This window comes from Stegodyphus dumicola, chromosome 12, assembly GCF_044657685.1.
Source record: "Stegodyphus dumicola isolate Sdum_Otavi_A_Nest chromosome 12, ASM4465768v1".
Lineage (NCBI taxonomy): Eukaryota > Metazoa > Arthropoda > Arachnida > Araneae > Eresidae > Stegodyphus > Stegodyphus dumicola.
Window position 1 is genome coordinate 78,877,695 of NC_140779.1, and position 14,499 is coordinate 78,892,193.

Consider the following 14,499-nt stretch of genomic DNA (forward strand, 5'->3'; position numbering starts at 1 on the left):
GATAATTATCATAACTATACAAATATCATTTAGATATACTTTGTGGAAGAAAAGCATTTTAAAGGTAATGTGATAGAAGTGGTTTTAATTTGCACCTGCAAAGTTCATAACAATCAGGCATTTTAATGAAGTGTTATTTTTAAAGGATATCTTGGCTATATTGTATTTGATTTTTAAAAATGATTTATATACAATTGATATTTAAATCTCCCTTCTGAACTTTTATAATTATTGCTATTATTTTTGGCTAAAATGAAAAGATTGATCCTAAAAGCTTAATATTTACAAATTGTTTGACAAATGTGTTTGTGTATTTGTAGTAGTTTTTCTCATGGGTAGAGTGTCATTTTCAGCCATTTAATTTCTATTTCTTTGAATAAAGATTACATTTAAAACAAACCGTATTTTTCATCTCCTAAGAGTATATTTTTAATAGTGTATTAATTTTCTCATGTGATATTGCTTTAATTTCAGCTTTTTCTTATTCCATACATACAAAAGAAAAATGACTCATATATTACCTACACCACCAGATATATCTTTGTATAAAGAAGATGAAATACCACCACATCTGCGAGAAGTTGCAATTTTAACAGGTTATCGATCGCCTTCCAGTTCTGTCAAAGACTGTGCACTGAGTGTTTTTGTTGCCACAAATGAAACATTGAACTTTTGGACTCATTTCATTCCAACATTTTATTTTGTGTATCAGTTCCTTATGTTCTGGGATGTTCTTAAAGTTATTACAGATTCTTACTACTGGCCTTTGGTTGGGTACATGTTTACAATAAGCCTTTATCCACTTATCAGTGCTTTAGCGCATACCTTCTGTAGCACCTCTGATATGGCCCGTCATGTCTGGTTTTTTCTAGATTATGGTGGTCTCAGTTTATATGGTTATGGAGCAGGACTATTGATTAAAGCATATGCCTTCCCTGAAGAGCTTCAAGGAACTATTTTTGGAAATTTTTATTTAGAAATTTTGGTGTTTTTAACAATTACATGTTCCGTATCTGCTTGCTTTTCTCGATTTTTGACAAGTTTATGCTGGATCAAGATTTTCCGCTTGGGGGCATTTGCTTTACCATGGCTTTGGGATAGCATCCCAGTTATTTACAGACTTAATTGCAGTTCAGACCTAAATCCAGCAGCAGCTGAACACTACAACCTTCAGTTTTTCTTCTCATTTTGCATTGGATTTTTCTATGCATCTCATCTTCCTGAGCGCCTTGCACCTGGGAAATTTGATTTTCTAGGTAACAGTCACCAGTTACTTCACATTTCAGGTATATTAGCAACTCATCATCAAATGAACGCAGCAATCATTGATATGAAGAACAGGAGGGAAATAATGGAAAATAAATACCCACTGCCTGAATATTGGTCTGTTCATATATTTTTATTAGTGTTTTTTAGCATATTTGTGACAATTATAATTTTTATACTTTGGGCTAGACATTATGAAAATAACAGAGAAGATCCTAAAAGAGAAAAGTGATATGAATCGTTGATTTAAAATTACTTTAAGGTCTAAAAAAATGGCATTTTGTGCTGACTTGAATTATAAAGAGCCAGATAGTTACTCTACCTCAGAATTATAGACTTATTAAAGACTGGCCATTTTTTAAATTTGAGTACTAACAATTTCATATTCATTTGCTAGATTTATTTCATATTCATCAAATAGCCAACAACTGTGCTTTGTATCAGCAAGCAGATTTGATGGACAATTCTAAGCAATGAGCATATCATAAAACTAATTAAAAAAATTAATCATATTTAAAATGTACAATAATTCGTTAAAAAGCATTATTTTGTAATGTTTTTACAATGCAAATCAACATGTGTTGTTTCTTCAAGAATTGTTTTGACTGGGTATGCATTCTACTCAAAAGCTATATAACACAAGTGTTTCTGATATGAAAGTACCATATTTTCTTAAAGAAGGAAAGGCTATTTTGATATTTCTGTACTAATTAAAATGAAAACTGTGGCATTCGTTTGACCGTTGTCTTGCAAACTTATTATTTTAGGATTATATATACAAATTGGTATTATTGTTATAAGCAAATTTTTTAACTTTGTCATTTATTTGTAAATAATGTACCTGATTTTAACTTTTGAAATGATTAAATTATCTACGTATTATTTTAACATTTCATACTTTCAATATTAAATTTTTTATGTAACTATTAAAGAATTATAAAATAAAGCCCCTTTCACATGCCACACAATATAGATCTTGTGTTCATTAGTCTTAATTAATTCTAGATATTTACATAGCCTGTCAGCCATGAAAGTTGGATACTATCAAACCATGAAAGTTAGCGTAGATCCCACCAAAGCTGCACTAGATGTTTCTGTGGAATTCTGAAAGAGCTGATGGCTGTTTATTTAAAAAAATAATTAGAACTCGATCTGCTTCGTTTTTGCTGTAATGTGAAAAGGCTTTCATCAGTTTCTGTTATTTTGTGAGGTGTTCTGATTTTACCAGAAGATCTGTATAGAAACACTGAGTACAAATTTCTCACAGGTGCTGCCCAACCGGTATAATGGTTAGCATCACTGACTGCTGTACCGAAGAAGGCATGGATATTTGTAAATGTTTAGAGTCCGTGCGGCACTCTAAATATGCGGTAAGCTGAAAGTCCTTTTGAGAAGTTTGTGGTATGGGAAGAGGGGTGAGAGACCCTCGGACCTGTCACCCTGAGGTGCCCTCCATCAAAATTGGTGGCAGAACTGAGCTAAACCACACTGTCACCTGTCAAGGCTGTTGCAAACGGCAGGCATAGCTTACGCTCCTTGGTTAGACAAATGAGGATTAGCAGCAACAACTTCCCACAGGTAATTGTTCAAGTATCTTTTTGTTTCATTGGCCATATTCATCTGACTATATCATGTCCATTAATACACTTTTTTTTGCTGGTACAATCCCATAACTAAAAATAATCGACTGCGTGTTGTTCTGGAAAAGGCATATTCTAAATCTGAATCTTTTTTTTTTGAAAATATAAGAACGAAATACCACAGTAACAGTCAATGTATATGAAGGTGGCTTATCGAGAATCAATCAGGGTTACATCAAAAGAAAGGTATTACGAGTGTACTGTGATGTCGTGCTTATTCATAACTGGCACTAAATCATGATGTTTGGTAACATTTTGATGGCTGACAGGATAATAAATAATAATTTTATGATTTTTTCCAAGCAGACATTCAGATATTTAAAAAAATATACTTCAATACAGTCAAACCTCAGGTTACAAATGTAATTCATTCCAGAAGGCCATTAATCATTTGAAATATTTAAACTTTACAAAAAGTACTTTGGGGATAAGTTCATAACATAAAAATGAGAGAGAAAAAAAAAAAAAAATATAACATCAAAATGCTAAATAGTCAAGCACAGATTCAATTTAATGTTACTACCCATATTTTTACAAAAGAAGGTGGAATGTGATGATGTAGAGATGTTTTTATTTGAATGAGGAGTGCCCTTCCATAAAAACATCTAGTAACTGTTTTTGTAGGGCATTTTTAATATTTTCTTTGTCTCTTAGTGTTCAAGTTCTGCTTGAAGTTCATTAATCATCTCTTTTACTCAATTTGTCCAGTGTGAATTGTTGTTTACATTTTAAAATTTCAAAAATGAATCATGGCTTTATCCTTGGAAATGTTTATGCTGAAGTTTGCTGCTGCTGTATGAGGGTAATATTGTTATTAGAAACATTGTACCTCGCTCCATTTTGTGCTTTTGAAGTATCAAGTACTAGGATCATCTTCTATAGACAATTCCTCCACTGTTGCTCTTTCTGAAGTTTTCCATTTTTTTTAGTCAAGCTCATTTTATGCTCCTCTAGTAACTCAACATCTCCGTTGTCAATTTCCAGTTTCATGATTTTGTCTAGAAACACAAATCGTAAATAACTAAATAAAATAAAAAAATCCTTAGTCTCAAGGTTTTTCTCTACAACACAATCTGGGCGTAATTTCATACAGCCTGAATTTATGGTTCTGTAAGTAACCTACTGTAATGCTTTGCTAATAACAGTTAAGCAATGGAACATGTAAAAATGATATTTACTATAAGTATCTGAATGTTAATTCTGCGTCAGAGGCTTACCTGGAAAAACTTTTGAAAATCATTTGTTGTTGACTTCAGTATTCCTATAGTTCATCGACCAAGACGTTTTTTATTTACCATCTGAGGTTCCACTGTATTTCTTATATATGAAATTTCTTTTTATTTCATCTTTACCAAATAATATAACCATTTAATAGTATTATTCTTAATACTACGTTAAATTTTGAATGCTATTGTTGGTATAGAATGCAGAGCCACAGCTAGGTTTTCAGCACCAGGGAATAGCTGAAGATTTTGCGCTTCCTCTTGTTTGCCGAGAATGGGAAATATTTCATTCTAAAACTTTGTAACATCAATTTGGCACCCCCTGGATACTGCACTCTGGGACAGATTACCCCCTTGCCCTTCCCTAGCTATGCCACTGATAGAATGAGAATATTTTTTTATTAAAATTTATCTGGTCTTACTAATAAAACATGTTGTATAAATTTTTGTAACATGTTGCTTGAAATTAGTGACTTTTTAAGTTTTATATATGACTATTTTTTATAGAATACATTGATATTTGGGAAGTTTTTAGAGTAAGATTTGCAGTTCTTTACTGACTGCATGTCCAGATTTGTGCCATAAAAGCATATCTGTTAGTCACAACTGTAAGTCTATTTTTAACTTGTATTAAATGTTAAAAATATATATGTGTGATCCAAAAGTAAAACTAAAAATTCAATGATTTTGAAAAGTATAGACATTAGCTTGATGTGGCTTTCATGGAAATAAGAGATTTTTTTTTTAATAATGAAAGATTTTATTACCAGAATAATTATATTTTTCACTGACGGGTTTTGCTTCAGTGGTGTCAGAAGTTTGTACAGTGGCACAGCACAATCTACAATGCAGCTGGGATTACGAATGTTTTAATACGATGGCTGGCAAACAACATATGAAGCTAATCTTGCCACTCCTTTCAATATGACCAATAATGTTAGACAATGATTTCAAGTAAAAAAATGCAACTATTCTGGCAATAAAATGTTTCATCCCCCCAATTTTTTTCCCTTCGAAATCTGCATTATATTACTTTCTACACTTTTTTAGTTACTAAATTTTTACTTTTGGATCTCTCTGTATTTTCTAGTGCATATTTTTACGAGACTATTTAATTGAATGGTTTTTTACTTTTGTATTAGTTGATTAAAACTTTTAATGTTGAATTTTTGTTTTTAAAAGAGAGAGCCTAAAGTAAAGGTAGCTACAAATGTTTCATTTTGTGTTAAAATTTGTTGTTGAATGCTTTGTAAATTTTATACTTTATGAATTTACACCGGTGACTATGATTGCTTTCTTCAGAAGCTTCATGAATTCAATCTTATTATATTTTATAAATTATTATTTTTTATGGATCTAACCCAGTGACTATAGAAATTATAAATTTTTAAAATTTGGCATTCCCCTATATTTACTTTTAGTGTGCAACTCATTTTCTAGATCAAATTAAAAAAGTAGTATTAAATTTACCATTTTAATTACTTAATTGAAGATGTATTTGACTAAGTAGTAAATGTGTTATGTTAGAATACACAATTCAGTATTTAAACAAAAAATAGCTTTCATTGCTCAAATATAAATGCATTTTGATAAAAAGAAAGTTTTAATTTCGACAGCATCGAGTCTTACGAGCATTTCCTCGATATCATGATTTTGTATTAAGTTGTACATAAAAATCAATGACATACTAAGGTTGAATTTTGCCTATTTTTTAAAATGTTATTTGATATATATATTGTAAATACATCACTTTCCTCCCATTCTTTACTGCCATTATATTTAATCTTCCTGTTAAGTAGCTTGAAATGATTAATGTATTTTAATATTCCTATATTACTTCAAATGTATCTATTTTTTTGTATGTAGTGCAGTTCATATGGAGTGAACGAATACATGTAAATAATTGTTTTTTTGTTCTTTTATACATTTTAAATTTTGATTTCTGTTGAAACATACTTTATAAAGATATATGCAGCTAAACCTTTTGTACAAATTTATACGCTGGAAATTTTCATTGTTGTTTGCATTATGGGTTTAAAACAGAAATATGATGCATTTGTGAAATGTATACACATATTACAAAAATATTAAGTGTTACTAGTTATTGAACTCCTCAACAAAACTACAGATTATAAATCTAGTTTCCTGAAATTTAACTAAAACATTAGCCATAAACATTTAATTTAGCATACAAAATAAAATGCTAAGTTCTTGCATATTTTTATATTGGAATAATTCTATATAACTAGGATTATTTTTTGTCTGACTTTTAATTTTTATAATCTGCAGCAAAGTTTTATCCTCTTATCAGGCAATTTTTAATACGAGTTGATAAATACAAATGATAAAGTTGCTCATGTATGTTCTTCATAAGTTTCCAAACGGGTAATTTGTTCATTTCCAAAGTGAAATGTTAAGTATTGTTGTTTAATTTGTGATAAAGCACAAGTTGAAAACAGAAACATTTCAGGAGAAAGAAAATTTTTGTTATAAAATTTCAACCATTAGGCTGTATTAAAATTAAATGGCAAATTCAGTACCAAGTTTATTTCTAATTATACCTTTTAAAAATTTTGTGTGTTCTAGTTTTTTTGACTTGTGAATTTTCGCACAATAAATGAAAATACTTTTTAAACTGTTATTTAGTCGTTTATATTTGCAGTGAGTGTGAAACATCTGTTGTAGGAAGTTATTTTGAAATAAACTAATTCATAAATGAATGCCTTTAGCATAAAAAACAGTGACATATCTGAAAACATACATATTCATTGAATTTTTTATATAGCTTTTTTATAGAAATTTCAGATAAAACAGATATTAAGTATATGATTTATTAAGAATTAAACATTCAGTCTTTCAACCTATGGAGAAAGAGCTTTTTATGGGAAACTAACCTGTATTCACATCATTTTGAAAAACTTGTCATCTTGTTGAACTTGACAAAAATTATCCAGTATTCAATATGATATAAATTTCTAGGTGTATCTACAGGTATCTGAACTCTGTTTAACACTGCTATAAAAGGCCAAACTGTTGCCATACACTGCATGTAACTCATGTTATATAGTAAGCAATATTTGTTTATGAAATGAAATTGAAAGCTATACAATCATTTATATTTAGCTCCATATTGTAAATAAAAAAAATATTGGTTAAAGAATTTTGTATAGTATAACATGCACCACACACTAATTGTGGGGGGAGGGGGAAATCTGCAATTCCTTTGTTGTTGCGAAAGTTTTCTGAACACACAGCATTGACCAAGACGGCAGAAAAGATTAATATAGGCTACAGTTGCACAATATTGGAATTTGCCAAACAACCCTGACACATGCATACTTATATTGGACTGCAGGTATATTTGAATTAATGAGTCAAATAATTTTAAGTGATGCATGTCTACTGGTCTTCGCATTGGTTATGCATAAAAACTCTGAACTGTTATTTTTTTGCATAATTCTTGGTAAGACAGTTTACTGATAATTGCAATAATTGTACAGCTTGGAGCTTTCTTTCTAGAAGTCTTACTTGCTTATGTTATCATAGAAATGCACACATATGCCTTCAACTGAATGAAATTATTGAACAAGGTTTCTTAACATTCATTTCGTGATATTACAATAAAGGGGAAAATCAGAAACACCGAGGACATTTTTTTTTTTTTTTTTTTAATGCTTAGAAAACCATTAGAACACCATTTTTTGTTTCGAAAAATTAAAAGTTATCCAAATCTTAAAATTGTATGTGGTAAAAAAAAATTTGAATAGCCCTATATATTTTCACCTTAATTATATACACTTTAATGAAAGAATTTTTTAATTACCTGTTAGTACTGAATTATAGTTTAAAATAATCAGATTCATTAACTATAAACAGACATATAACAGTGAGCAGTTGCTCAAATAACGTTGGTCCATGGAATTGCTGCACATGTGGATTAATTTCTCGACAAAGGGCCTTTTAGAATAAACGGAATTCCTGCACTATGCAACATCATTTTTAAGGTCAGTTTGATTCACTATCGTATGTCATATATTAGTCACAAGAATATCTAAATGTATTGAACACCTTTGAAACCAATGTGCAAATATTAGTTTGATACATCGTTTGATAAATAAAATTTCATTAACTAATCATATTTTATTCAAAACTGTTTATCATACTTGAAAATTTTTTAAATTTGTAGATTTCTTATTTGACACGAAACCTTGCCACCCTTCATATGCATAATTTTCCAAAGGGTATCCCTACAACATAATTCACATATAACTTTATAAATATAGTCACCTGAATTTTTATATCAGTAAATTTTGCAAGCTTAGAAATCTTTCCATATTTTTTTGATTACTACTATATTGGAAACACATTATTATAACTAAATTTATTTTAAATTAAACTTTTGTTAGATCTAGTTATTGAATTTTTGAAAATGGTAGTAGGGAAAAGGTAAAAATCTTCTACATAAATAACAAGGCAGTAAATTTGTCTGTGTACAAAACACCCTTCCAGGATACAAGGGACAAACAAGTATGCTTGTAATCTAGGTTAGTTTTTGGTGTAGTGTAAGTTATATGAAAATATTAATCAGCACAAAAAGCAACTAACTTTCATATTATAAACATTTGCTGAAACAGTTTTTGTTCGCTTTTATTTAATATACATTAAAGCAAGTTGATATTACATCTTTTAATATGCAAAATTTCATACATTAAGTTTGTTAATTCACTTTTATTTTATCCTATTTTGTTACGGCCATTAAATACTCATTTTACAATATGAATGATGCTTAGATTATATAAAGGAAGTCCAAAATAAGTGTACAGTTAAAATACTAATTTTTATTAAATTTTGACAATAGCATATGAGAATTTACAACTGAAGGTATTTAGTTTCTCTGAAGCAATTGACCTGTTTCATATAAAGCTAAATATTCAGAGAAAATATAAATATTGGTTGATGAAAGAAATATTGAAAAATCAAAAACAATATGTACACCTTAAATTTAGCAAGATATGAATCAGATGTAAAAATGCTTTAACTAAGCATGATTTACTTAACACAAACATTGACAAATATTTTAATAGCTTTAACTACTGTATGAATCAGTTATAAACATCATATACACATTCCACCTTCCTTATTCGTTACAATATTTCATCAGGGGATTTTTTATCTCTAGCTTCAGTCCAAGCTTTAGCAATGGTCCTTTTCATGTCATCATCACCATCTTCATACATCTGCTTCATCAGATTCATTAAACTCTGGCTAGGATCTTCATCTTTATTATATTTTGGAGCTCTGTAAAATAATTCATGGGTAAGTAACAAAAAATCTGACCTTACTTTTAAATTCAAACATCATTTATAAAAAAAACTACCACACACAGATATTCTTGAAAACACTTTGATTAAATAGCTTTGACAATTACACAGCACAGAAAATATTTCTGATGAAATTTAGACAAAATGTTCTAGCAGAACTTCAAAAATGCATTTTTCTTAAAATCTAGCTATTTTTTAAAAATTTATTGCAAAGGTAAGTAGTAACAATACTTACCTTCATAAAAGTTTACATTATGGGGGAAAAAACATTTATTTCATATAAACTGTTTTTATTACAATAGCCAAATAAACTTTTTCTTTGCCTCTGTTATGAAAACAACAACTCGCATCAAATTGTGAAAATATTGTATCCTCTCCTCAATTACAAACTTATGATGAACTAATTTTTTTTCAGAAAAATTTTGTAAGGCAAAACTGTATTATTCTTGATATAATGGACTAACAGCATACACTATAATTGAATTATTAATGCATGCTACATCTGTATATTGTATTGTTACTCTGTGTGCATATATTTTGTTTACTGAAGAAAATTTTAAATACATGAAAACATAAAACTTAAGGCCAAACTGCATTCAACAACTTGAAAGCAAATATCTGATCGTAGCAAAAGTTTTCCACCAAAAAACATTTTTAATAAAGTTAGTGGAGGAAAAACATGAAATCAGTGCCTTCAGTGGTAGTAATCACCACCCAAATCTATATTTTGGTCTATGAACATTTTAATAGCTTTTCAAAGCCTTTGGGACCAGAAAGTTGGTGGCCACGAATCCAAAAACAGATCAACCTCATTTTGCATGTCCTGTGCAGAATAGAAGACAGCACCGGCAAGACGTAGCTGCACGCGTAAAAAGAGGTACAAGTCCGAAGGAGCAATGCTGGGGCTATACGGTGAACATAGCAAAAGATCCCATTCAAGTCCGTACAGATTTTCCAGCCAGTGAATGCAGACACGTGGTTTCGCATCATCTTGATAGAACATTACCTTTTCCGCTGGAGTTCGATGTTTCCCTTGATAGCGTCAACACGGACTAGCATCTCACAGTACATCTTACTGTCAAGGGTTTTAACCCTTTTCCAGATACTCTTTATGGATAAATACCATATCAATCTGACCAGATACAAAGGATAATCTTCTTGTTAGTCAAATTGCACTTTGGGAAGCTGATGACGGACACAAATGTTGTTGAAATAAATTCACTTTTCATCACAAGTGACGATCCGGTCCAGAATTTTCTCCTTATGTTGATATTCAAGCAGATTAGTGCAGGCCCAACACGTCTGTTTTTATTGGCTTGAGTCAGTTTATGCAGCACCCAGTAATTGAACTTGTATGCCAAGCTTATGCATTGCATAGCGTGACTAATGGGCATGGCACTAACGTCTAACTCCTTTGCAAGATCTCGAGTGGTTGCATACTGATCTTCCACAAGTTTTCACAGGACAGCCAGAGCGTTCTGCTTCTTGAACGTCATATGATACATTAGTACCTAAAAGCTGTGAACATATTTTGGCGATATTATGAAGCTGACCTTTTGCAACAGAACTAGAAGTCAATGATGGTTTTAATCTGGTAGTGTGATAGTTCCATTTCAGATACCTTGTACTTAATGATATTTCTTTACAAATTTCACAAACACAGTGTTCCATAGGATGTTCAAATGCCAAAAATACAAATTTTATAAAACAAACCCAACTCCTTTGAATCTTTCCAACTTCTATCCTAATGCACATACATATAGTATTATAAATAAAGATGGCTAATGCTTAGATATGCTTGCACAAAGTACCTTAAAATAAAATACAGTCAAAAGTCGTTAATCCGGACTCGTCGGGACTTCGGCGATTCCGGATTATAGATCATCAGTTTAAATCTCGTAAGATGGCATGCAGAAATTCTAAAATTAAAAATATGAAACCGTAATTTATGAAATAAAGAACAATTATGATATAAAGGGTATCAAAATTTACAAAACAAAAGCTTAATATTTATTTGCTTACTTTATTAAGCATTTCTTTCAATGTAAGTTAAGTTGCTTCGTTTTATGTGATAATACTTTCTCTTTAATTCTATAAAGACATAATTTCTTGTTCAGTTACAAAATTCTGCTGTTCAAGTCCCGTTAATTGCTGTGCCGAGAATACCGACTAACTTGTCAATCGAAATTTTTTCGTTTTCACTAACCTCTCTGTCACATTCTTCATGTCTTTATCCATTTTTTGCAGCAATTCCACTTTTTGTTTGATGGACATCGAAACATATTTTCGTTTTGTACGATCCTTTGGGAGCTCCAGAATCGGAAATTCTATTTGACATAATCGAAAGTTCAAGTTTACTTTATAGTATTGCTCTTACAGTCTGCAAAAAATAATAAGCTGGATCCAATTCGAAAATTAAGGAACAACGCAATCATCAAAATTAACTGAAATAGAAAATTTTAGCTTATACTGTCCGTTATACATAAAATGCGCACGCAAAAACGTATTCTGCACTTGTGCACACGCATATGCACAGACGTAAAAGGTTTTATGCGCATGTGTCAACGCGGCGCTTGCGCAGAAAGTTTTTAGCTTTGAGGTCCGGATTATGGGTGTCCGAATTAACGACTTTTGACTGTACCTAATTTGACATATTTTGGATTATTTACTAATATTTCCTTTTACGTAAATCTGTTATTCAAGTAAATTATCACTTCTGTGTTTATCACTTCACTTTATTATCACTTCTGTGTATATTTTAATACAGTTCTGTTATATTAAAAACTGGTTTGGGCTACCCTTCGAGTATTACAGGTTTGGCCCTGAAATTTCAAAGTTCCTCAAAATGTCATGAATAAGTGGTATTTTCTTGATTTTAATTCAAAGACTACTTTCTCACTTTGTACCTCGATTCCTTTTCTTCCAACATACCAGGGTTGCCACTTGAAGAAGAGAATGAAATTCCCTGACTTTTCCAGGTGTGCTTTGAGAAAATTCCAGTTTATCCGCATAGTGCGCGTTGGCTGCGCTGAGAGGTACATTAATTATGGTACCACTTGATTTAGGTTAGGTTATTTAATTACGACAAAGCCTTGAGGGCTATCTGTCTAAGGAGAGGGATTTCTAAGGGAAACTGGCTCGTATACACATTACATGTGGGGAAAACCCATGCAGCCAGCCCATTTGCGGGATTCGAACCTCGGAACCAGCGTTCAGCAACTTTGCTGCTCGGCTGCTGGTGGGCCTGGTACTACTTGAAAAACACAAAAATTTGTCAATTGCATGTGACTTATTATAGCTATAATAGTTGTTGTTTTCTCCACTGAAGATTGAGATTAGAATTTGCCCAATCTGGATTAAAAAATGAGTTTTTTTGCAGACATTTCGCGGCTAAACGAAAGAAAGAAATCTATTTAATATTTTATTTTTTATTTTACTGCAAAATGAAAAAAAGTTTAAAAGATTTTGCAGTAAAATCCTAGTGTTTGATACGGCCTTTGTACATTTTTGAAAATTTTGAATTCTCGCAGTCAGGTTCTGTCGCCAAATCGCTTGGTGAGTTTTTCCCTCCATTTTCTAGCGGCACTCTAGCAAACTGATTTACATTATGTCTATGGAACCTTTTTTTTTTTTACGTAGACATTCTTGCATTAGAAGAGTACATGGGGGCAATTCTAGCCTCCATGGCATATTAGGATTAAACCGATTTTGTTGTATACGAGAATGGGAAGGTATTTTCTTTAGTTCAATATAACCTGCACATGCTAGCCATAGGATTCTTGAGGTTACTGGAAACTTGCTTTGCCTTTCTAAAAGACAATCTGACTTGAGCTACGAAAACTGGCTCCATACTAGCTGCCCTAATTACGATCATCAGATACATAATTCGCCACCAAAGCCATCGCTTCCAACATTGGCGCAAAACTCTCTTTTCGGGAGATCGCCGTATGACATTCCCCGACTTTTCCAAATTTTGACTTAAATATTTTAATTCCCTGACTTTTTCCGGTTTTTCTGGTAGTGTGGCAACCCTGACATATGTCCAAATTGAAATCAGATCTAGCAGAAATTTTCATGCCGTAACACTGAGAGGGTTAAGAAAAGTACCACTTTTGGTTGCCCATTAAAGACTGTTATAAGCTTCCTAAAATGTACCACTTCCAGTTGTCCAATTTTATCCAAAATCTAATGAATTCTACATGAATGAAAAAAGCTTAACTACAGGGGAAAAATTTTTTTTAGAAGTTTCAAATAAAACTTGTTGTAAACTTAAAAATAATGACACACAAATATACACACAGACAGACATCATTGTAAAAATAGTAAAAACATACTATGGGGACCCTAATTTCTGGACTGAAAACACTACAGCCTGCCCTTACCTACTATATAGGTTGGCGGGAGGTAAAAACTATACTGACATTCCTTGACTGTAGGAAAAAATAATCAAAATTCAGATTAGACACAATAACCAATCTCAGAATCAGGTCTTTAAAGTATCAGTTTTAGAAATATTAATATGTATTTTCTATCTGTTAGATCAGAAATTCAAATACCAATTTTAGGAAAGTATTAAATTCTTTTTAAAGAAAAATAAGACCTATGTTTTTCATGAGCAATTTTTTAACTCTGCTGAAATTGTGTTACAAAATGGAAAGCTGTTTGAATATGCAGTTGCTGTTTTAGAGACACAGTTGTTGCTTCTAAATAAAAAGATACAATAGATGTTCCACTTACATTCATTTAGTAACAAATCATGAAGGATATAAATCCATAACATGCTGAAAGATGAACACATGGAAGGTTAACAATATTAAGCATACGTTTAATATAACATGGTGTATATTAGAGTAAGGCTACAACAGAAATGCAAATATTTATTGGACTACTGTTGCCAATGATGGCACTGACCAAACCTTCCCATTTTGCATATTGAATATTTAAAATTATAACACATCTTTGGATTGCTGAAACATCAATGTAAGTTTGTCCATGCCAAATTATCACAATACTATGTTAAATGTGATGATAGGTTAAAAAACCATGTAG

General features: G+C 31.2%; 2 protein-coding genes across 9 annotated transcripts in view; one reads left to right on the plus strand and one right to left on the minus strand.

Annotated features, from left to right (window-relative positions):
- Positions 1-7,289, plus strand: part of LOC118194536 (membrane progestin receptor gamma-like) — a 67,610-nt gene extending 60,321 nt beyond the window's left edge. For 6 of the 7 annotated variants that reach the window (XM_085806617.1, XM_085806619.1, XM_085806618.1 and 3 more), the window contains one exon: positions 475-6,770. In XM_085806617.1, the coding sequence (XP_085662743.1) occupies positions 475-1,498 (1,024 nt within the window). In that variant the 3' untranslated portion in view covers positions 1,499-6,770. Of the gene's footprint in view, positions 1-474 lie in introns of all 7 variants that reach the window. The other variant, XR_015038238.1, reaches the window with a different exon arrangement.
- A 1,658-nt stretch (positions 7,290-8,947) lies between these two features.
- Positions 8,948-14,499, minus strand: part of LOC118194537 (calcyclin-binding protein) — a 40,392-nt gene continuing 34,840 nt past the window's right edge. For both annotated transcript variants that reach the window (XM_035365677.2, XM_035365675.2), the window contains exon 6: positions 8,948-9,427. In XM_035365677.2, the coding sequence (XP_035221568.1) occupies positions 9,274-9,427 (154 nt within the window). In that variant the 3' untranslated portion in view covers positions 8,948-9,273. The remainder of the gene's footprint in view (positions 9,428-14,499) is intronic.